At 33.7% G+C, this 25,802-nt stretch overlaps 1 protein-coding gene across 1 annotated transcript in view; it reads right to left on the bottom strand.

Moving 5' to 3' along the window:
• Window positions 1-25,802, bottom strand: part of CADM2 (cell adhesion molecule 2) — a 366,017-nt gene that overhangs the window by 53,840 nt on the left and 286,375 nt on the right. The window contains exon 8 of the mRNA XM_061133950.1: window positions 23,947-24,066. Coding sequence (XP_060989933.1) covers window positions 23,947-24,066 — 120 coding nt within the window. The remainder of the gene's footprint in view (window positions 1-23,946; window positions 24,067-25,802) is intronic.

Below are 25,802 nucleotides of genomic sequence, written 5' to 3'. Positions count from 1 at the left end.
CTGAAGCACCCCATGGCACCACAGTGCCCTCACAAGAATGCTGTGGAACATTTTAAATTTGTCAGAGAGTCAGAGCAGTATTTGTTGAACACCACATGAACTACTAGCCAGCGATAGTTCAGGGCTTCAATTTAGATCGCTACACATTCCTCTCTGTGGTGCCATTACTTTGTGAATCTGGGGTTTCAGTAACTGCTGTGATAAAAAACAAGTACCATGTAAATACCAATGTGGAAATCATATGCCATTTTTTTCTAGAATCTTACTTATTTTGACATTAAAAAAAATATAAAGGAACTTTTTGGGTTTTTATTTCTGTTCTGTTCTGTTTTGTTTTTTGCAAGATTCACTATCATCTTCCTTCCTAACCAGTTCAATTATAAGAGAATTTGGATACTCCTTGTCATTGTTTTGTTTTTTTTTTTCTTCTTCCAGTTTTATTGAGATATAATTGACATACAGCACTATGTAAATTTGGAGCTTCCCAAGTGGCTCAGAGGTGAAAAGAATCCTCCTGCCAATGCAGGAGATTCCAGAGATTGGGTTCAATTTCTGAGTCAGGAAGATCCCCTGGAACAGGAAATAGCAAACTGTGCCACTATCCTGGCCTGGAAAATCCCAGGGACAGAGGAGCCTGGTAGGTTATAGTCCATGGGGCTGCAGAGGATCAGATACAACTTAACGACTGAGCATGCACTATATAAATTAAAAATGTACAGCATAATAGTTTGACTTATGTACATCATGAAAAGAGGATCACAATAAGATTAAGGACCACCCTCCATCTCATATAGATAAAACATTAAAGAACTAGAAAAAAATATACAATTTTTCCTTGTGAGAAAAATTCAAGATCTACTCTCAAGTTTTATCAATAATGGAGTGAATAAGAGAGTCACTCAGTCATGTCCGACTTTTTGCTACCCCATGGACTATACAGTCCATGGAATTCTTCAGACCAAAATACTGGAGTGGGTAGCCGTTCCCTTCTACAAGAGATTTTCCCAACCCAGGGATTGACCCCAGGCCTCCTGCATTGCAGGCAGATTCTTTATCAGCTGAGCCGGGGAAGCCCAAGCAGTATTAACTTTATTTATTGTGTTGTACATTATATCCCTAGTACTTCTTTATTTACAGCTGGAAGTTTGTACCTTTTGACTACCTTAATCCATTTTCCGTTCCACCTCACCCCTGCCTCTGGTAACAACAGATCTCATCTTCTTCTATGAGTTTGATTCTTGCTGAATCTGAGCAAAGATCTGAGCAAAGGATATATGGTCTGCATCTGGCCCACAGACATATTTTATCTTGAACCCATGGGCTGAACATATACATACTAGTAAATTTATCCATAAAGATTGTACACTGTAATACTATGGACTATCTTTTAAAGTTAGATAATTTGACAACACGTGACTTACAGTTTTCCTGCCTAGCAACAATCAGCAGAAAACACAGGCTGCTCCCTTCTGAAGAAAGCTTGTCTCCTCACTGGCACAGTTCCTACTAACTTACTTTATGGGACTGGTCTTAGTAGTTACTGGAGTTTGCCCCAGTATAATGCGACAAAAGAGTTTTAAGTTAGGGTTCATTACCTAAGACACGAAATTTTAGTGTACTTTAGCCATGTATCTGTGGGTGACTCAGAGAGTGGAGGTAGTTCTGCAGCTATTAATACTAGTGTTATTAGTTGATAAGGTGTTTTGATATTATCCCACATATAATAGGCATTATTCTAAACACTTTACATTTATTATTGCAGTATACTCATAGCAATATTACAGTCACAAAACTTCTACAAGGTGGTGTCATCACTTTTTAATTACGATTGTGTCGAGAACTATGAATGTTCTCAGATTATATCCTTCTCACAAGCTAACAAGTTAGCTTGTCACAGCCTCATAGATGCTGGCAGAAGATCTGAGACTCTTGGGTTAGAGACAAAGGAATGCTCTGTGATTCAGCAGCCTGCAAGCACCGCAGCTTGCCCTGATTTCTCTTCCACTCTAAGTGCCATGGTTGCAGTGAGCAGTGGATTCCTGGGTGCTCTGGCACACAGTATGCATTCATCCGCTGAGGTCAGATGTCCCCAGTCTTTTGTAACGGACTACAAGAAGACTGCCCCACATCTGCCATTTGCCCTGAAGCAGACGTCATCTTGACTGAGCTGGCCAATAAACCAGCCGTCTGCCAAGAGATAGATACTGTCTCTGTCTTCTAAAGCTGTTGGCTAAACAAACATTCTTTAAATAGAAGAATGTCTTTTTACAATGGTCTGAGACAGAGAGGAGAAATAAAGACTAATACATTGCTTTAAACATTTTGTTTTCAAATAACATTTCAATTTTCTTGCACTAAACAATGATAACATTATAAATTTGATGACAAGCAAGTAGAAACATGCTGTAGGCAGTAGATGGGGTGGGGAGAACAAGGCATCTATAAAATTTAATGGAGACCTAAACTTTGAGAATAAAGTGAGAACACTGAAACATTATTGTAAAGTATCCCGTTTATGAACCAACTTTGAACTCAGTTCAGTTCAGTTCAGTCACTCAGTCGTGTCTGACTCTTTGCAACCCCATGAATCGCAGCACGCCAGGCCTCCCTGTCCAGCACAAACTCCCAGAATTTACTCAAACACATGCCCATCAAGTCGGTGATGCCATCTCATCCTCTGTCGTCCCCTTCTCCTCCTGCCTTCAATCCCTCCCAGCATCAGGGTCTTTTCCAATGAGTCAACTCTTTGCATGAGGTGGCCAAAGTACTGGAGTTTCAGCTTCAGCATCAGTCCTTCCAATGAGCACCCAGGACTGATCTCCTTTAGGATGGACTGGTTGGATCTCCTTGCAGTCCAAGGGACTCTCAAGAGTCTTTGCAGTCCAAGGGACTCTCAAGAGTCTTCTCCAACACCACAGTTCAAAAGCATCAATTCTTTGGCACTCAGCTTTCTTCACAGTCCCAACTCTCTCATCCATACATGACCACTGGAAAAACCATAGCCTTGACTAGATGGACCTTTGTTGGCAAAGTAGTGTCTCTGCTTTTTAATATGCTATCTAGGTTGGTCATAACTTTCCTTCCAAGGAGTAAGCGTCTTTTAATTTCATGGCTGCAATCATCATTTGCAGGGATTTTGGAGCCCAAAAAAATAAAATCTGAACTAGTAGTTCCTAAATCTTTCTGCTCCAGATAGCTTTAAAAATCACAGTTTCTATGAGTCAACCATAGGTCTATATATTAAAATATAAAGTTAAAATTTAATTTTAGAAAGTTCCCCAGGAGAATCTGATTTGTAGTCTTAAGAAAGCATGGAGATCATGTAGTTCTGAAGGATAATCTCCAAGTAGAAGAGTGAAGTTGAATCAAGGTGACTTGTGTATCACCTCCAGGAAGTACAATGCAATAATGATTGTACTTAAGGAAAGCGTAAAATTAATACATCTTTCTACACTGTGAAAAATGTGTTAACAAATAGTGCAGTGTCAAAATGTAAAGAGAGCCCAAAGAATAGACTCTTCTACGTTAATTCAGAAATGTACCATGAATTCTTGGGGACTCAAGTACTTGCTTATTCAAAAGGTATAAGTTGTGGAAGCAGCACATCAGGCAAATACAGGCTGACAAAATTGACTCCTTATGTTTTTTATATCTTTGTATCCACACTTACATGATTAATAATTAATTGTCCCAGATACATTGCCATTAAGATGAAAGTGTCCTGGATTAAATAAGCAACTCAAGGCCCATCAATATTTTAGATTCTTTCTCTCCTTCTTGGTGACTCACGCTGCCATCCACTCATATCTCTTCCTAACTCACTGATAAATCTTCCAATTTTCTTGAACAATTTTTCTATCAAGTTCACAATTTACTTTGCTAATCAAAATCCTATAATGACCTTGGGAAATTCCCATATTCAACTGAAAGAGACATTCTGAAGTCCACAGCTCTATACCAATGGCTTACAAACTCATAGCCCCAGACTTGCATATCCTAGTATTAAATATTAAATTCTAATCTAGCTATTATTTCATTGCTTTAAAAGCTTTCCCATTCTGACTGAATAGCAGCTAGGAAAACCATTCATATGGCCTTTCACTCTCTATTCCTCTTAAGTCCATCTGTTTGTTTAGTACATTATTCTACTTTTTATTAAAAATCATCACTCATTAGAATCTTTGATCCCTTCCTTTCACTTTGCTTGCATAATCTCAGTGCCTTTGCTTCTTCAATCAAAGAATCTGTACATTCATTTAAAACATGGCCTATTCAGAAATCCAAGAATAACAATAAAAAAAATGTAATTTTGAACTGCTACAAGTTCGTGGAATCCAATCTCAGTTGAACACTGAATTTTCTGCTCATTATATACTCTTTCTACATGATCTCAAGCTCAGCTTTAACTGATTCTATACACCCAATGGGCTTCCCAGGTGGTTGCTAGTGGTAAAGAACCCACCTGCTAATGCAGGAGATATAAGAGAGATAGGTTCGATCCCTGGGTGGGGAAGATTCCCTGGAGGAAGGCATAGAAACCCATTCTAGTATTCTTGCCTGGAGAATCCCGTGGTGGGCCACAGGCCATGGGGTTGCAAAGAGTCAGACATGACTGAAGCGACTTAGCATGCCTGCACATACACCTGATAGCTACTCTGAGTTCCAAATCTGTATATTTAATCATGTGTTCAATATTATGTCTCTACTTAGAGATATCAAATATACAAGCTTAATATACTTAAAACAAGCTCACAATTCCACTTCTACCACCAATGTTTGTTATCTCAGTAAATATTTCCACCATCTATTAATAGTGTTTCTCTAAAAACTTATATGTTTGGTAACCTAGCTTGTGACATCCTGTTCCATAGAACCAAAGAATTAGAAAAACTGATTTACATGTTAAATTATTCCACCTTTCTGTCAGTGGTTCTAACAGCCTTGTCTAAACCATTGTCACCTCTTATTAGAATAGGTCCTTAACCTTTCTCCCACTGTCCTCTCTTGCCCATCTCATAAATTTGTTCCCCTATAGCCAGAAATACATATCTGATTATAGTATCAATATTATTTTTTGCCTAAAACTTGTTAATTTCCTTTTTCCTTCTTCTTTCCCTCCTATGCTCCCTTCCTTTCATACTTCTTTTCTTCATTTTTTACTTTCTTCTTCTGTTATTCTTAGGATACAAGCTCAAATCCTAAAAATAAGTTTAAGGCTCTGCAGGATCTAACCCAACTAACCAGAAAGTTACTTTCATTCTATTTTGACAATCTGTGTTCCAGTCCGAATGGTACCCTTTCTGGATTTTTTGAATAGCCACCTTCCTCTTCACTTCAGGATTTGTGTACTGGCTGCATCCTGTTCTCAAAATATTCTTCTTCATCCTTGTCTTTTCATTCATTCCTCAACATCACATCTTGCACAAATCCTTCATATCCAGCAAATATCACTTCCCAAGGAAGATTACCTATGAGAAGTTCTTGGAGCAAAGCAAGAGAGTACTGTGCATCTTTTAAATAGCATTTATGAAGGAATTTACAGAGACTTTTCTGGTAGCCTAGTGGTTAGGATTTTGGACTTTCAGTGTTGTGACCTGGGTTCAATCCCTGGTTGGGGAACTGAGATCCCATGAGTCATGCAGTATGGCCAGAAAAAAAAAAAAAAAAAAGACACTGACTATCTACCTTGTTTTTATTCAGTCTCCAAAGTTTAGCATAGCGTCTGATAGAAATAGATGATAATTATTTGTGGAAAGAAAGAAGACATGTTTCCCAGAAACTGCAATGTGTCCCTCTCCAATGTCTTTTCTTTTCTTTTCTTTTTTTTATTTCTAAGGAATTCATTTCAAAACTTCACTGCTTTCTTAAAGATCCCTTCTATGCAAATTTTTTTTATCCATCTTGGAAAATTGTCTCTCCTACTTTACAGATAAAACACAGGCCATTAAGTAAGGTCTCTCTTTACTTTTCCTGAACATACTTCCCATTGCTGGCAAACTGGTCTCTGCCCATTATTTTTATTATCTTCTCTCCTCAGTCTCATTGTACAGAGAGTCTTATGTGATCAACACTAATGCTTACAGTCAGATATAACTTATAAAAAGTATATTATATTTTAAAATAATGTTAGATTTTATAGATAGACACAAATATATTATATAAAATCATGACATTTTGAATATTTGGGGATTTATTTTATCTGCTTATCTGTTTTAAAAAATATAAATTTTTCAACCTCTTTTTTTTCCTAGCCCTTTTCTTAACCATTAAAAAGGAGTACTATATTTATATTATTCTTCAAAAATGGTAATTGACTTTATGCTGCCTTCTATCTGCTTTGTATCTCTACTTTTCTTCTCAGACAATGCTCTTGATAGATTACACTGACTTTCCCTACTTTTTACCTCCCATTCACTTTTCAAATTCTATAATCTGACTTTTATACAATCATTTCATTAAAACTGCTTTTTCAAAATTCACCAAATTCTCCCAGTAAATAGAACAAAAAACAAAAACTGTTTTCATGTGCTATCACACTTGGCTTCACTGAATCATTTGGCACTATGGACCTCCCTGACAGTCCTAAGAATTTCACACCCTAAGCTCACCAGACATCATCTCACCACCCTGGCCACAACTTTGCATCTTTGTATTCCTTAACATAACCTTTAGATCCTTTTGTTGTTGTTGTTCATTTTGCTTTTTAAATATCAGAGTATAAACTTTAGCATTATTTTTTTAATTTACACATTTAATAGAACATAATTTTAACAAAAGTTATATTTAATCAAAAGCTTACACTTCCTCTACAGAAAACTCTGTCTAAAATCTGTATTTCTGTCCTGGATAATTTATATCCTATGTTCTAGTTAGTAATTAAACAACTTCACTTAGCTCTTGGAAAGGTATTTTTAAAATTGCATGTTCAAAAAGGAACATATCTCATTTCCCCCTAAAACACCTATCTTTTATTCTTTACTCTGATAAAGTGCACCAAATACCCTGGAATCCAAGTTGAAATCCTGGGAGCCATTTTGGTATTTCCTACCCTTTTACATAAAGTCTTTTACTTCATCACTTACAAAATCTATCAGTTTTACTTTCCCAAATCTCTTGGCCTTTCCCTCTCCTCCATGCCTTGGGCACCTTCTCTTCTCCAAGTCCTCATTTTTCATTACCTGGATTTCTTCAATGACTTCCTGCCTTTTCTGTCTTCCTCAATCTGCTACCATCACACCCTTCAAACTGATCTTTCAAAAGTCTAATCTAAACTTTTTTCATTTTAAATTATTGCTCATCACCTCTTGAATAAACTCTAAACTTTTAAGCATAGCCTACAAAATTTCTTATAATTTGCTCCTTCCTAGTCACAGAATAACTGCTTATTGAATCAATAAATGCATGGATAAACATTTGAAGATGTATCTTTCACCAGTGCTTCCTGTTTATGCTTAATGCTAGCCAAAGTGAGTGTGTAACACTGTATCTATAAAGTGTTGCTTTGCACATTCTACTCTTCCCTTCATCTTTCACATATCCAAATGCATATCCAGTTGCATTTGAAGACATTTATCTTCCAAATAAAAACATTGTTGGAGGAAATGAGGAAGCCTTATTCCCTAGGTTCTCAGAGAAAGTCAAATTGCACTTGCCAGAAATGTCATTAAAAAGTGTCAAAATTTAGAAAATTAGCTGCAGAAATAACAAAATCTAAATTGTCATTCTATTTGTTTTATCTCGACAAAAACAGGAGTATCTCAAAACAGAAGTGAAACATGTATGTATCACCTGCAAGAATTACACATGTATGCTTCTCTACTACCATTTCATAATTATTTAAATTATGTTTATCCTGTCTATATCTGGTGAGATCACTCATTTAAGAAGCCTCTTCATTTTATATTCACCTCACCCTTCTCTTCTTTTAGGTTATGTGTTTTTTTCAGTGAAAGGTAGACCTTGTATACTACTTATCATTACTGAATGCTTATTGTAAAATAAAGGTTCAAACAAATACATAAAGAATGAATTAATGAAAAATTATATATTTGTTTTTTTCTAAGGGCTTGATTTCTCTGGATTCATTGATATACTAGTTTTCCTACTGATCAAAATAAAGACCAAATCATGGACTTTGATGACTATTTTTAAAAGTACATGAAAAGCAAAAAACAAAACTAGCAATGAGTGGCTTAAGGAGTGTGAAAACATCACCTTCACTCCATTTTAAATTATTATATCACAATTTCAATACTACATAGATGGCTTATATTAAGCAAATACTATGGAGGCAAAAGTTCAATTGACTAAATTTTAAAAATATCCCATTTTTAAAAAAACCTAATATATTTTATTTGGGATTTTCTTAGAATATTAATGTTTTTTCTTTTCCCAATTAAAAATATTAATGATTGATTCCTGGTCAATGGCAGTTTGAAATAAGGTTTAAAAAAATAGAACAGTGATGAGAAAGATATATTTGCAGTACTTTATCATATCTAGATGGTTCTCACATTTATAATTATGATTCCTGGTTTGCAGATTGTGGCTGTATAGTCAAGAAGATGTTAAATTTAATGGTTCTAACAAATTAAGTTGTAGTTATGCAAATAATACAATGAGCTTTCACTGAGGGTTCATCCTGGAGGCTTAAATTAATTCTTTATTCAGGTAATTATATTTATGTTGTTTTATCTTCTTTGTGTCTCATTGATCAAACTTTGAAAGTTTTTCCCTTTAGTTTTTGAACACTTAAGCCTTTAGGTGTAATTTCAAAGAACACTTTCATTTTAAAGTCAAATTGCACTGAGCGAAGACGTGACAGCCTAGGCCTTGGATAGACTCTAGAGAGGTCATTTATGGAAGAAAGATAAAACAATTACTGCTCCACTTTGATAATAAAATGAGGCTTTCAGGACTAGGATGGGGTAAAGGAGAGATTAAGAATAGTAGGAATGATCAACAGTGTAAGCACAGGATTTTCAGAAGAAATCCTTTATCTTGTTTTAAGATTTAACTAATACATTGCTAAACTAGATATTTAGGAAAAGCCAGTAAAATAACTAAACCCAACAATGTTTTGCTCAGATTTAAAAATGAGGTCCCTGTCAGGTTGAGGTAGGGATGTAGAGAAACTAACATATAAAATGTATTTGCTAAATTTTATGAAGAAGAATTTTATCTCAGAATATGATGGCACTAGTGGTATAGAACCTGCCTGCCAATGCAAGAGACACAAGAGACGTGTGCTCAGTCCCAGGGTGGGAAGATCCCCTGAAGAAGGGAATGGCAACCCACTCCAATATTCTTGCCTGGAGAATCCCATGGACAGAGGTGACTGACAGGGTACCGTCCATAGGGTTGCAAAGATTTGGTCAGGATTGAAGCGGCTGAGCATGTCTGTTATCTGTGTATTCCTAAAAGAATAGTAATAAGAACTCTACACAGGTATAGGTGTTTCAAAAAAAATTTGTCTTTTTACACGAAGACGGTCAAAAACTCAAAAGAGATGTGAAATTAGAATCATTCACATAGTAAGATAATAATAATAGAAAAGTGATGAAGAAAATGCAAAATGGTTTCACATAAACAGTTTTTAATAAATACTAACCATATATATATTTTAAAAATTTCTAGGATAATATTTATAAAATGTAGCAGTTTGTCTCAAGCATCTGAGATAAAGAGCAGTCTTTTCCTTAATTTTGTGTAACAGTTTTTAAACTAATTTATCTGTGATAAACTTGTTTAAAGTAAGAAACATAGAAAAATGTTTTAGAATTACTAGGAAGATAAGAAAAAATTGAAATTTAAGTAATCAATGAGAAGTAAGTCTGCTAAATCTTGAATGTTTTTAGGTAATGTCCCAAACATTTTATAGAGTTCTTTAATATACTGGAGGAGGTTAAATATATGTTAATCAACTGAATTCATTAATGGGCTGTTTTAAGATAAGTGGCTTCATTAGGTCAATATATCAAAGATGAATATTAAGTTGTACTAATTATGGTAATAAAATATTTTAACATGAAAATGGTATCACTTGAAATTAACAAGCCCACATTCTAAAAATGATTAAAGGTATATAACTTCAACATAAATTGTAATGATACATCCTCCATATTTAGCAAATCATCCATATTGTAACAATACCAGAAAATCAATACTCAATAACCTTATGAGTAAATAATGTAATCATTTTAGAGATAAGGAAATTGGAACTTAAAGTATAACTCACATACCATGGACCAGGGATTGAACCTAGATGTTTCTGCTACTGAAGAACATTTAAATGCCTGTTAATATTTTTTTAGAAAGCTAATTATAAATTAAATTACTTTTATTTAAAAAATGTTTCTGATTTGACAACTGATAGGTCGAACTGAATAATAAGGAACTGCAGTGGGACTCTTGTTTTATGTTATTCACTTTAATCACATGGCAAATCCTTAAGTTTTAGATTTTGAAGAGGATTTACATGATTTAAAGGATGATCTATCTACCATACATCATAGCCTTCACTTAGCAATTGCCAGTTAATCTCATTGCTATTCACAAATGTGCAGCCATTTTTGTCCTATGTTGTTTAGTTGGTTAATTGGAAGAAAATTGTTAATAAACATTATAAAATCTAACAGTTACTGAGTACTTGCTATGAGTAAAGCACTTTTGAAATACATTAAGTGTATAAACATTTAATTTTAAAAACTACATTATAAGGTTGATGCTGTTATAATTTACCATGCTTTTTAGATTGGGAAATGGAGGCACAGAGAGTTTAAGGAAGGTCACATACCTGGGACAGCAAAGTGGGAAAAAGAGCCCAGATAATGTGAGTCCAGAAGCCATGGTTTTCATCATTTTTCAATAATCATTTTAATTAAATGAACATGGATGTCAAACCGCAATAGTAAAGAGCATCAGAAAGTTTGTCTAAGTTGTGGATTTTGGCTACAAAGTGATTGTTCATGAGAGACCTGAAATCAGTTGAAGAACTTGAAAATGGACCATATACATTAGTTTTATGGACATTACAGCTAGAACTCAATATTTATTTTACTAATATAATGTGATGTTAGAAATTTTACAGATAGGACAATGTTCAGGTATATAAAAGTTTCTGAGAAAATACTGGAGGGAAATTAGTGTGCAAATTGAAGTGATGGGAGTAGAAATGGGCATATGGCTAGGAAACAGTGGCCAAAAGACCAAATACTGAGGTCAGTTCAGTTCAGTTCAGTTCAGTCGCTCAGTCATGTCCGACTCTTTGCAACCCCATGAACTGCAGCACACCAGGCCTTGCTGTCCATCACCAACTCCCGGAGTCCACCCAAACCCATGTCCATTGAGTCGGTGATGCCATCCAACCATCTCATCCTCTGTTGCCCCCTTCTCCTCCTGCCCTCAATCTTTTCCAATGAGTCAGCTCTTTGCATCAGGTGGCCAAAGTATCAGAGTTTCAGCTTCAACATCAGTCCCTTCAGTGAACACCCAGGACTGATCTCCTTTAGGATGGACTGGTTGAATCTCCTTGCAGTCCAAGGGACTCTCAAGAGTCTTCTCCAACAACACAGTTCAAAAGCATCAATTCTTTGGCGCTCAGCTTTCTTCACAGTCCAAGTCTCACATCCATACATGACCACTGGAAAAACCATAGCCTTGACTAGATGGACCTTTGTTGGCAAAGTAACATCTCTACTTTTTAATATGCTATCTAGGTTGGTCATAACTTTCCTTCCAAGAGTAAGTGTCTTTTAATTTCATGGCTGCAATCACCGTCTGCAGTGATTTTGGAGCCCAGAAAAATAAAGTCAGTCACTGTTTCCACTGTTTCCCCATCTATTTGCCATGAAGTGATGGGACCGGATGCCATGATCTTAGTTTTCTGGACTAAGGTCAGAGTCTGATAATTCATTTCTAATCTTTAAGCTTTTCAGAACATTCAAAGAGAAATAAGTTGGAAGTGAAGAATTAGGTTAAGTAAATTACTGACACTATTTCAAGTGGCAAAGGAATTTTATCTACAAGTTCTCATTTTAAAATACCAGAAATTGTACCGGTCCCTGACATCCTGGTGGAGGACCCAAACTTGAGAAACACCTTAGAATTCACAGTGCCCACTAGGGTAAGAAAAAATGAATTTATTTGCCTGAGATTGCATGTCCAGAGGTCAAGTCAGGGGCACAGAAAAATATTCTGTGCTCAGAAGTTACTTTTACCATCCCACACTGAGTCCAGATGTGGCATATCTTGTTAACCTAGTCATCAATATTGGGTCGTGCACTATTTTCAGTTTTTAGTAAAGAATCATTTCGTTAATATTATTACTTTAAAAACCCCACATTGATGAATTATCAAGGAAAAATCCTATACTGATATATTGCCAAACTGAATAGAAAAATTAGAAATATGAAAATGTGTGCTCAGTCATGTCTGACTTTTTGCAACCACATGGGCTATAGCTCCAGACCCAGGGATTGAACTGCATCTCTTGCATCTCCTGCATTGTCAGGAGGATTCTTTATCATTGCGCCACAAGGGAAGCCCAGAATGAAGTAGTAAAATGAGCCCTTAGAACTTCCTTCTCATTTACATATCATTTTTTCCCAACTTGGAATTAAGATGGAATATATCTGGATTTAAGTTGTAAGAGTAAGAGGAAAAAAAATATGTAGATATATATGAAGATTCATTTTTGGTTCCCTAAAGCAGCATTTTGAGATGCAGTGCTTGATTGCCAGTCAACTAACTCTCAAAACTTGGTGATAGAATAACTAGAAATACCCGAAAAATTAGACTGTCATTCTTGGTCCGTTTGAAAAACTATTCTAATATCCTACTCTGAACAAAACGTTCTGGCCTGTTGGTGGTAAAATGCCAAGGGACACAAGCTATAGCCTGGGCTAACGAGTATTCAGTTCAGTTCAGTTTAGGTTAGAGTAAAAACAAGCTGAATTGTTTTTATTTTACATGTTTCCAATCTACCAACTTAACTAAATTAATAATGTACACATACTTTAAAGACATCAAAGGGAGATACATAACATTATATATTAAAAACTGTGCTTACTCTTTCTAAACTCTTCTCTCAAGAAAATGATTTTCTATTCTGAAAAGCTATTATCTCAGGACAGAAAATTATTTGTCTATGTGACAAGAAAATACCTTAAATAGAAAGCTAATAAGACATATCTGTATCAGCTTATTATTATTTTATGGCTAGCTCATTTTTAGAACTTTCCTCTTGCAACTAATGTTTTCAAGGCTCTTAATTCAAGCAAAAGAAATAGTCTGCATCCATACACATAGATTTGAGAATATTTCAAATGAGGAATCTCTTGCTACTCAATGAATAAAATGGATACTCTTTACATCAAGATTAAAAATGATTTTCTCTTTTGAAGTAAGTTATTTAAATAATACACACATATCTATTTTTAGATTTCTTTGTGTCTAATAACAAAGCCAACTCTATCAAGCTTCATAATCTGCCCTCTATCACCTAAAGTGTTGTCTCTTTCTAACTTTAGCCTGGAGAGGAAAATCACATACATGTAAATCCATGGCTGATTCATATCAATGTATGACAAAACCCACTGGAAAAAAAAAATAATAATAATAAAAATAAATTAAAAAAAATAAAATAAAATAAAGTGAATTGGGAAGGTGGCTGGTTTTACCACCATTTCTAGCGCCATCACTTGTTTTCTATTATATACTTATATTGTGCATGCCTGTGAGAGAAATCCAAACCTAAAATAAAATTTGACATTTAATCACCCTTAGTGGACAAATTAGATAAATTATTCTAAGCAAATTAGATGATGTTCTAAATATGTTTCCCCTCTTTATGCTATTGGTCCCCAAATCCATCCTCCATTCTTTTTTTTTTTTTTTGCCTTCAGCTGTGCTCTAGAAATCTGACTTCCTTGCACTGCTCCACTTAAGTTACTTAATCTCTGATATTTTCAGAAGGATTCAATTAATGGAAAGTTACTGGAAGGCAGGAGAAGAGAGGGAGATCTGAAATTTATCCCTGTGCTGTATCCTTTGACTACCTCTCTTTGCAAATACAGCCCCTTTTCTGGCTCCAGTTCTTCTCTGAACCAAGACTCTGACCAAGATAACCTGTTCACTTCTTTGGTCTTTCAGGCCCAGGGGTGGTTAACAGTATTTTGCTATTACAAGTTCAATTGTGCTTCTCCTTTATGAGTTCTTCAAATTCTGCCTATACTTCTGTGAAAGTGTCCTCGTTAAAAACCCTTCAGCTACCTTTCAGGACTGCTATCAGTTCCTGTTGACATCTGAGTTACACACAATCTAAATGAGTAAAAAATAATAATCTTATAATCAGTATTTAGGAAACATGGCTTCAAGGGAAATAAAATTATTAAGACCATCGTAATTTTCCTAGTTTGACACAGACTATCCTCGAAGAGCACCGTGCTTCTTTACTACAAAACCTTGGACTTACACATCAAAAATGGTTCAAATGCTTTTGGAAAAAAAAAAAAAAATGTTTCTTAGGGAATCTGATGCAATTCTTCATGTTAATTCAAAGTTCATTTCTCCTTTCCTACTTAAACCTTCATTGATTAGCATTCCTTGCTTACTAATGGGTAAAATAAAAGGGCCCCGGGAATATTTGAGTTCATCTCTTTTCCTAAAGTGAAAAATAACTGGTTTTAAATTGGGTATTCCCATTTATTTTATTGAACGCTTTGAACAGAATTCCCTTTACACTAATGTAATTCTTTAAACAGTATTGGTGAAGAAAGTTTAATTTCTGTTCTCACTCATCTCTTAGCATTTATAGTAACTTTATTGACTCTCTTTTAACACTATGAACTCAGATTTTTATGTGAAACTGCTACATTTCATTTGTCTTGACAGGTTTCCTGGCAATAATTTAAACCTGTGCACCTAACTGAGACACTTGTTTTTTCTTAGTCATTTTTCTTAATAGTTTTATAAAGACATTCCTTTAGTTAAGAGTCAGTGTTATCACAACTTCAGCATAAGCAATTCTGATACTAAAATCGTATAAATATTATGTATGTATTTGAGAAGCCGTTTGGAAAAATCTGTCTCCTTGCCCTGCGATCATCTTACATATACTTTGCATCAAGCAGCTTTTAATTTTCTGGCCATAGCTTAATTTAAATGAGTACAGAACATTAATGGGAGATTATCTGAAATCTAAAGAAATAAGAAACCACTTATTATTGAAGCAAGAGGTGTTTCAAAATATTACAATTATCCCAATACTTACTGCAATTTCATGAACTTATACTTAATAGATTGTGTTAGACCCTTTTCAGAAATCATGCTTTGTGGCATTTGCTCTTATTTACTGTCCTGGCAGAAAGTTCCAGCTGAAGTCAAGGTCACCTTCTATCCCAAAGTTAGTATAATTAGTATCAATTCGGTGTTTCTCCAAGCTTACACAGGAGGTTATTAACTGTGTTTCATGTGGAGTGTCAAAGAAGCAAGGGCAATGCCGGCAATCTTTTCAGCTTCAAAGGCACAGCTCATAAATTTAATTCATTGGCTAGTAAGAAAGATACAACCAGTTTAGTTTATTAATGATTTTTAAAATAATTTCAGAGATGTTCTGGAAATACATTTATTCATATATGTAGGCAAAATTTTAAAATAAAAGACAAATTATCCTCCTAATAATAAGTAACTCATTTAGTCTTAATATTTTATGTGATGTGCTTTCTGGAATATAATAATTATGGAAATTTTTAAATTAATATTTATATGTACTTGCATATTATATAAAAATGAAAATGGCACATATTCTACTATGGAACATTTTCTTTCTTAGAAGTTGTTTTGCAGGAAATGTATGCATTATTAAATTATATTAAATCTAGATTACCATAAAATCAGTTAAGACACTCCCACAGTCATAGAAGTAGAAACAATAGAAATGCTTATTTAAAAGAAATATAAATTAATGGTACAAAGATTTCTGTTTAAATTGATTGAAGCCAAAGAAATAAATAAGTTTAAAATGAAGCTCTTAAAAATATTTGATGTTTTAAATTGCACAAGCCACAAGATTGTCCTTGGAAAATAGAATAGAGCATGAGTGTTCTGCTTCCCTTACTAGGGGGTATGGGAAAGAAAATACGAATATCAGTTTCTTCAAATATTTCCTCACTGCCATAAAGAATAAGAAAATATTTAAAGATTTTCAAACTTTGCCAGAGTTCAACTTCACACCAGTCCAAGGCAAATGCTCCATTTAGTTACAGAAATGGTTATACATAACAAGGCATTCTTATTCCAAGGAAGAGCTACTAGAATAGAAAGAATAAATTTAGCATCTTGGGCTCTCTTAGAATAACCTAATCTGAAACACTGTTGCTATTCCAATGTGTGGGTCCTTAGCTGACAAAGTGACCAGGACCCCAAGTCATCACTCCCACCCATGTCTGGCCTGTAGTCACTCACAATATGGTACTTGTAGCAAGATTGACCGTGAGTGTTCATCCTGCTTATTCTTTCCAGAGTATATACTGTGCTTATTCTTTCCAAGCAAGAAGCATTTTAAATATGTTTCCATTAAGAACTATGTTTCACATATTTAATTTTGAAACAGAGTCAACTTTATATAATAATTATTGTTTTGTAAAAGACTAGTGGAAATTTAGCTACTTGGTTGGAGAAGGAAATGGCAACCCACTCCAGTATTCTTGACTGGAGAATGCCAAGGACAGAGGAGCCTGGCGGGCTGCCGTCTATGGGGTCACAGAGTCCGACACGACTAAAGCGACTTAGCAGCAGCAGCAGTCTAAATGTGGAACCCTGTCTTTTTGCAGATAAGCAGGTCCCTCTATATGGACCATCTGGAAACTGAACTATTACTTCATTTTTTCCAAGTTTAGAAAAGCCCAACATATTGACACTTAATTTTTAAAAGCTCACAACACCATGCAAATTGTGTTTTATTACCACCAATAAAATCAGAAACATTTTTAATAGCTAAACACTCATAATACAAGCTCATAAACAATTTCTTGATTTGCACACTTAGGGATTTAACTGTGTCAAGATGATATATTTTACCATTGCAAATGCTCTATTTGAATGCATTTATTCTGACAAATCAGAGCTTTAATGATTTTACTCCACTCATTCTTTCTCAGTGCTAGCATTCTTTTTTCTTTTATTCTGAAAGATGTTTCTTTATCTCTTTGTATTCTATTTTTTAGGTATCTGTGCCAAAAGAGGGAGGAGGGCTCACATTAATGAACCAAATAAAACAAAATATAGATTAGATTTTTTGACATAAAAGAAATAAACTTTAGAAGCACAAGTCAGATCATTATTGCTTTTTAACCTGATTTAATTAAATAGATGATTCAGACAGTAGTTTGATGTGCTCAGGTATGCATTTTGTGTTTATTTTATGTTAGCATATTTTATTTTGAAACCGGAGAAATGAAACAACAAATGAAGTAACGGAATCTGCATACAAAACTATTATGTCACAAACAACATTGTAGGCAATTACAGTTCATTAAAAATGCCCACATTAAATATGAGTTGAATATTATAATTCATCTCAATTTCTCTATACTGGCACAAGTAAATACTTCAGCAATTTATTTTCATTGAATACAGCTTAGCTTCGTGCATATGATTTTTTTTCCACAAGTCACTAAGATTGCTTCAAGAAATCTTTAGAGAAGGGAGATCTTTCAAATGGCAATATTTGGGGATTACACTTAATAGGATTATACTTAATGGCCAAATATGCTCCTAGATTTATAAACATTTAAGTAGTCAATTTTTGTATGATTTTTAAATTACAAGGGCAGCATATGGGCTAAAAATTATGGGCCTTTAATTCTAGAGTGGAGATATAATCACTGCAGATGTATGCTAAAATTCATTCAATTCTACCTGAATAATCTAAAATATTTTACTTAATATTACATTTTCAGGCATAAATAAATTAATGTGTAATTTGATTGTGAAGAATTTATATTAAATCGTGCTGTGTGCTTAATCTCAGTCATGTCTGACTCTTCTCAATCCCATGGACTGTAGTCCACCAGGCTTCTCTTGCCATTGGATTTCCCAGGCAAGAATACTGGAGTGGGTTGCCATGCCCTTCTCCAGGAGTTCTTCCCAACCCAGGGATCAAACCCATGTCTCCCACATTGCAGGCAGATTCTTTACCTTCCGAGCCACCAGAGAAACCCTATATTAAGTTAATGCTTGAAATTAAGCTTTTGATCACAGAGACATACAGTTCAAAAGAAATCCATCTTGAATAAATGTATTGTCAGCCTAGCAAAACAACCAGGTAAGAACTAGGCTGCCCCACCTGTAAACCTCTTATTTTCAGAAATCCCTGGGTAACCCAGACAACCGATCACATTGAGAAACTGGCTCTCCCTTCCTATGCCTAATTCCCATTCTTACAATTCAAATTTAGCAGTAATGATGCGAGCCCACAAAACTCTAGACACCCAACCTTTGAACTCTAATAAAGCCAGAGACCAAGTCTATGTACCGTCTCTGTCTTTCTAACCGTGACTTCTCTAGGTGGTCCTTCAGAATCTGTGAGTAGTAATTTTGTTCCTCAACATTCCCTGTTGCTTTTTTGCTGAAGTGCATCCAATGACCATATTAAGAATAAAGGCTGGTCCAACCATACTGGCCTCAGTGGAGGAAATGTCTGTAGGTGCTCCTAAAAGCAATAGGAGCTGAGGCAACTGCCTCAAGGAGTCATGGCCAAAAGCATCACTATCAATAGGCTGGGACCAAACCCATAACTCATCTCTAAATTTTTTGATATTGGTCATATTTTTCTGGTTATAGATAATTTGATAATAATTGATTTGGTAAATTTAAAAAATATATTTTTTAAGAAAAAATTTGCTGTGCCATTCTGAAGTAAGGTTCCACTCCAATTACCTCATTATAGTTAATAAATTGGTTGTGATTATAAGCAAAATGGTACAGTTTTATTGACAAAAAATTATTTTTCCATTTTTAAGTCTGATGTAAAATAAATCAATACTTGAACCAATAATTCATTTGGATTTTTATATGGATTGTATAAATGATGTCATCATCACTTTTAGGATTTTTTTTTCCTATCTCAAACATTTAAATGCATGAAGTATTTGAACAGGACAGGGAGTATATTAGATATTTTATACCTTTTCTCCATATATATCATTCATTTCTGCACCTGTAATTTACTTACAGTCTTACAGAGGCAGAAACAGATAACAAGTAGGCATTTAGGAGTTTTTCTGTCTTGGTAAGCACAAAGGCTTCAATGGTGAATTCTACTTTTAAAAATCATGATAAATAGACATAATCACTTATTTATCTCACTATGTCTCATAGATATTTCCTGAATTTTCAATATCTTTATATCATGATCTGTAAATGCGGGTGCTGTTAAAGATTCTTAGATTATGAGATAGTTTATATAAAACTGAAAATGTACAATATGATAAAAAATTTTAGGGCTTCCCTGGTGGCCCAGTAGTGAAGATTCTGACTGCCAATGCAGGAGACACAGGTCCCATCCCTGATCCAGGAAGATCCGACAGGTTGTGGAGCACCAAACCCATGTGTCACGACTACTGAGCCTGTGCTCTATAACCTGGGAATTGCAACTACTGAGTTCACTGCAACTATAGAAGTTCACATGCCCTAGAGTCCATGCTCTGCAATGAGAAGCCACCGCAATAAAAAGCCCTTGCACTGCAACTAAAGTGTAGGCCCTGCTTGCTGCAACTAGAAAAAGCCTGCATGGCAATGAAGGCCCAGCACAGCTAAAACTAAATGAGTAAATAAAGAAATTATTTTAAAAAATTCAAAATGCTTTCAAAGTAAGCATACCATGCAAAAATAATATTAATTCTAGAAATCACATCAAGTCATTTGGAAGCATTTTATAAATGATCATATTTAACTCATCAAAGTTTATCTCATTAAAAATTTATTAAAGTGATAAGAAAACCACAAATTCGTAAAAAAGTATATACGGATAGGTGGGTTGGTAGATAGATACAGATACAGATATATAGGTATATATCTTCTAAATTAGTTGATAGGATTAATCAGGCCACTAGCTTTAAAAAGTTGCAACTTCTGTAAGCAGAAAATGTGCTATAGCAATGACATTTTGTAATAAAAATGTTTGAGAGATCTACAAAATGTTCAGATTTTAGATATATGATATAAATCAATAATACTAGAAACTTCATAGACAATTTATTAATTGTTGCTATATTCAAGGATAGGTAAGTTCCATATGTTTTAATGCCATTTTATTATTTAATTTTTGACATAATTAAAAGTAGGCTTGAAATTAAAATGCAATCGGTACATTAACACCAAATAATTTTGTCAAAATTAGAATTATTATAGGAAAAATATACAATTTCATTCATTGTATGATGCAAACGTGAATATATTCACTCTATTCAAAAGAACTAAGCAATAATTGTCATACATTGAGTGCTGATTATGTTGCCAGAATTCTAGGTATTATCCAGTCCTCAAGACAATCGGAGAATTGAGTGTTTCTCATTTTTCTGGTGAAAATGCAGGTGCTAAATTTGGTTCAACATCTAAGACCAAAGACTACAGGCCAAACAGAAGAACTACAGCTCACACCTAAAGATGTCTCCTGGACTCACTTATTCTCTGTCTTTCCCACTTCTGGTAAAGTTTGCTCCTTTCTCTGTCTTTTAACACACTTATTCGTCAAGATACTGCTAATTGCCAGCTTTCTTCCCTGTGGTTGAAGCCCTTCTTCCTGCACACAAGGGTGCATTTCATGTATGAACTGGAGAGATGTGCAGATTCTCAAGGTCATAACTGGCAATTTGAGTAGCTTCTTTTGTTCTGTTTTATCTTGATTTTTAATACAGCTGCATCTATGAGTCTTCATTTTTAAACCAGATGTTAACCTAGAGAAGAAAACTCAGCAATGGCAGGGGTGGTGAAAGAGTAGAAATGGAGATGTGAATGGTGATTTATTTGTAGTAATTTATTAAATATGTATGTACAGATAGAGATAAATGTTATATTTGTGAAATCTGAAGAAATGATATTTAAAGCTAATAAAATTAAATATGTTAGTTTACTTAAGACGACTGAATGACAGACAGGGATGAAGTAGATAAACTTAAAAAAAATTGACAAATTGAAAATATTTAGTCCTTAGCTGTTCTTAGACAACATATTTTTATTATATCTTTTAAATGATAATTTTGTAACATCTTTGGCCATTTTATAAAAAAATGAGTTCCACTAAAATATAATTGCATCTGAAAGCTCTAATTTAATAGGTAATGCATGGCTAAGTGAATATCATATAACTTATAAGTGGCAGAGTACAAAAATCATAAAATATTTATATATTGACAAAATTCCCAACTCCCTCAAATATGGACTAGAACATTAATCATGCAGGTGAGCTTAGTGACTTTCTTCAGTTCCCAGTTGTTTGTTGAAGTTAGCAAGGAAAAATAGGCGTTATACTAACATTTGATGTCAGTGTTACTATTTTTTTCTGTATAAAATAGTTGCTATGAATTGCTTAACACATAAAATGTTTTCTTTTCACATATCTTGATGCCATTTGAAAAATGATATGTTTCAACTGTTAAGTAAAGAAACAGAGAATGGTGTGTGTGTGTAGGTGTGTGTCTTCTTTGAGGTTTATTTATTCATGTGATTCTTTGAAGGAAAAAATATCTTTTTTTATTATTTTTGAATTTCATGGTGTAAAGTTTATAAAACATCTTAGGAAACCTTTAAAAAATGAATTTGCTTGAAAAAGCAGAAAACTGATTTCATTTTAGCAGACTGATTAAAATGGAACCAGTAAGGTTCACTTAAGATGCATGTGAATAAATATAAAAAATTGTTGTTAAGCACTTCACTTTGAAATAAAATATTTTCTCTTATTTTAGCCTAATGTATATATGCTCACAAAAATTATGAATGCCAAATCCATGGCTGACTCATGTTAATGTATGGCAAAAACCACTACAATATTGTAAAGTAATTAGTCTCCAACTAATAAAAATAAATGGAAAAAAAAAAGAAATAAAAAGGCATCCAAAATGGAGAGGAAATAAAAAAAAATATGAATGCCTTAACTAATTAAGCCCAGGCACTGATTATTTGGGGAAAATGCATTAATTTGCTAGTGTTTTTAGATACAATATGCTTAATATGCATAATTTCAAGCCCTGGCATAGTGCTGTTTATATAATATATGTGACAGGTATTTGATAAATACATATTGAAGAAGAAATTAATTAGGCTTTTTTTGTTATAAGTAGGTCTTTTTAAAAAAATTAAACCAACATATCCTTTTCCATCAAAGTGATTTTTTGTACACTTAGAACTTAACATTACCATAGAGATTTTGTGGGAAAGCAATAGCTACATTTCATCTGAATTACTGTTTGTAAAAATCTTTAAAAAAACAATAAGTAAAGCAAAGTAGAACATTAGATATTTTACATTCCATATATTATCATAAAGTGTTTTTTTCTTCATTTTTATTATTTTTCCACCCATTTCATACACACTGTTATAAGAATGACCTTTAAACTGCTCTACTTTTAGATTTAAATCAAATACAGTTTTTTTTTAAATAATACTAGGTATTTTCAATGATTTTTATTGTTATCACCATCAAGTTTTAGCTATCAATCTTGTACCCTGCATAACAGAACTTAATTATTAAAAATGAACACTTACCAGATACTAAAATATTTTTCTGGAACAAGAGAAAAAATACTACAAACATGAAATAAAAGCTAGCAGCAACTCAACATAATACTGAGAAGTAATAAAAATTCTAAGAAACATAAGAAGTCTAATTGAATAGTCTTTACAAGTGAAGGAAAACAATGTTAAGTGTATCCCTGATGAAACTTTAGATATATATTTTTGTAAAGTCCTTATGAGCTCAAATTTAATTGTTACATTTAACACATATTAGTATAGCCAACATGACATAAAACAAGTATAAGCATGTATAAGAGTAAATGACAGACTTAAATAGGACACATTGTCTCTGAACATAGAAATAAAGTTTAAAATGTGTATTTCTATAATGTGCTCAAAAATCTCAAAAAAACTTTTCATTTCTTCATTATCTAACAACCACTTAACTACTCAGAAATGTTTTTTGATATTTTTGAACCATGACATAATGATTTTTTTTTTTTTTTTTTGCCCTTAAGAATTGCTTCAATATCTTTTTGGTTGCTGTGCTTCAGAAAAACAACTTATTAGTAATCAGACACCAGAAATTATTCTTAGAGCCAACCATCAATTCCTGTCATCCTGGATAAGCCTAGAACATTTGCTTCTGGAACACTCTCTAAGTACAAGAAGTAGCTCCACTTAGAAAATCACTTTAGGATGATATATTAAATATTTACCTAAAAGTTCTATGTGGTAAATATCTTATAATGACCCCTGTCATGCTAATTTTAGAACAAACTCAACACTGCAGCCATTTTAATCTAGTTGCAGAGAAATAAAAAATCATTAACACTAAAGTAGGGTCATAAGAAAGCAAAAACTACCTCTGAATTTTTGAACATCTTATTTATTTGCTTGTTTCTGTAAGGTAAGGTAAAAAAAAGTCTCCCATGTTCACATTTTAATATGTCAGTGCTTCAGAGCACCATATTTTTTTTACCTATATTCTGGACATTTTCATGAATCATATGACACTAAGAAAAATTAAAATATACCATCTTGTCTCATAGTTTATTACAATAACCCTAACTGACAGTAACTGACTTGATTTAATTATTCCGTATAATTAAGTAAAATTGGATCTCAATTCTTCTACTCTTTAGAAAAAGTGAGCCCTATAAATTTCTATTTAACGTGTTTTCTAGGCCATAACAAAGAAGCATACTGTACCTCTCATGTTGCTGGTTGTTGCAGATGTGGTTGGGCAGGTTGTTATGGCTACAGTGGTTGTGACTGTTTCAGTGGTAAGGGAGGGGATGATAGTAGTGGGAAGCAAAGTGTTGGGAACATCTGGTGAGTGGAAAAAAACAAAATATAAAACCAAATCATATCATGCAAACAAAACAGAAACATAAATGATTCAAATTATAAATATACATATCTTATTTAGGTTTAAATTTAACAGGCTCAAACAGATTATCTGGTACAAAGCTCCTTGTACCACGCAGTTCTTGTCATTTTTTTGTTCACTTATTTTTCATGCTCTTACACAAAGCAAAAACCTGGAGCAATGTTTGAGAATAAGCAGACGGCTTGCAATATTTTGAGTGACATTTAAAATGACAAGAATTCATTTGTTCATTGAGTCATTTAAAATGTTTGACATGCAGTAGCAAAATACAGATAGGTAAAACAAAAATTGACATGCTTTGTCAAAGAAGTAAACAAAGAAACAACACAACAGAAAATATACACAAATAACACCACCATGTAAGATTAAAGAAACGTTAACGATGGATGAGTATATGCATGTTAAATAGTTTTTGATATTTTTAGGCAAACAATGATAGGAAATAGGGTGAAAGCAATCTTTAGATACAAACAAAAACAAAGCCAATTGTTATTATTATTATTATTACTATTATTTTGCTTTTCCTTTTCTCACAAATGGTGTTAATGTACAGCTTAGAATCTTGCAGTTCTTACCCTGATTAGCTGGCAATGCCTTCTAACAATTTTTCAGTACATAGAAGTCTTTAACAAGTATTGGGTCAACTAGCATGGAACTCAATATCTGAAATGTTTATGATTCATATTATTTGGCATACCTAGGAGAAGTTATTGAACATAGATTTGAACCATAATATTCAACCTCTAGTCCATAAATAGTCAAAGCTGGCAAAAGTTGACAGTGGATTCAAGTGCAGAGGACATAATAGACTGAAAAATAGTTGAGAGTTTAACAAGATTTTCCTTCCTTTCACTCAAAAGCAGCTGAAACTTGGAAAAGCAGCATAAACACTGAAACAATATAGCCAGTGTCAAGCAATGAGAATTTCATTAAGATCCTGAGAGTCAACTCTTGTCTCAGGTGTATAGGCATATAATTTACACAGTGAGGAAATGAGAAACAGTTCACAAATTACCTGTTGTTACTGTGCTGGAATTTGATTTCACATGTTTGTTACACAGCCCCTATATATTCAGAGCATTTGATAGATTATTTTGCTATTAAAAGGCTTCCTGTCATTCCCTCAGTTAAAGTCTGTGAGTCACACTAAAATTTTTCTAGTTCCTTACTTTTGATAAATAGCCCTACTCAATCCTCAGACTTTAACCTGCTGAATTGTCTAAGCTGGAGACATCAGAAAACAGCATGAGATCATTCTCTTATCTTTGGTATTGATGTTTACACCTGTTTTTCAACGGGGAAAATACTTCCTGGCTAGTCAAATTAAGAAAATAACCTTCTGAAAATCCAATGGTGCTACATTAGTCACTAGAGAAAATGGGTATTACCTGGGGTGCAATTAACATGATCATGAAGTAGAATTGACTTTAACAACATTATAAATGAATAAATACTGTGTATACATGCACGCTCATCTCTTGTTTACTAATTTGTTATACCTTCTTATTTTCATTATAAGCCTTCCTAAATAGTGTAGGCATGCTGGAGATAAATGAAAGATATTTTCTAAATTAAAAAAAAAAAGAGTAATTTGAATTTTTACAAATATTCAAATTAGAAAATAATAGAATTTTTGTCAGTTAGCAAAATCATTTGCTCATTAGGATCTCCAAAT

This window comes from Dama dama, chromosome 31, assembly GCF_033118175.1.
Source record: "Dama dama isolate Ldn47 chromosome 31, ASM3311817v1, whole genome shotgun sequence".
In the NCBI taxonomy this organism is placed as follows: domain Eukaryota; kingdom Metazoa; phylum Chordata; class Mammalia; order Artiodactyla; family Cervidae; genus Dama; species Dama dama.
The sequence above is the reverse complement of the archived record's forward strand: the minus strand, read 5'-3'. Positions and strand labels throughout refer to the sequence as shown.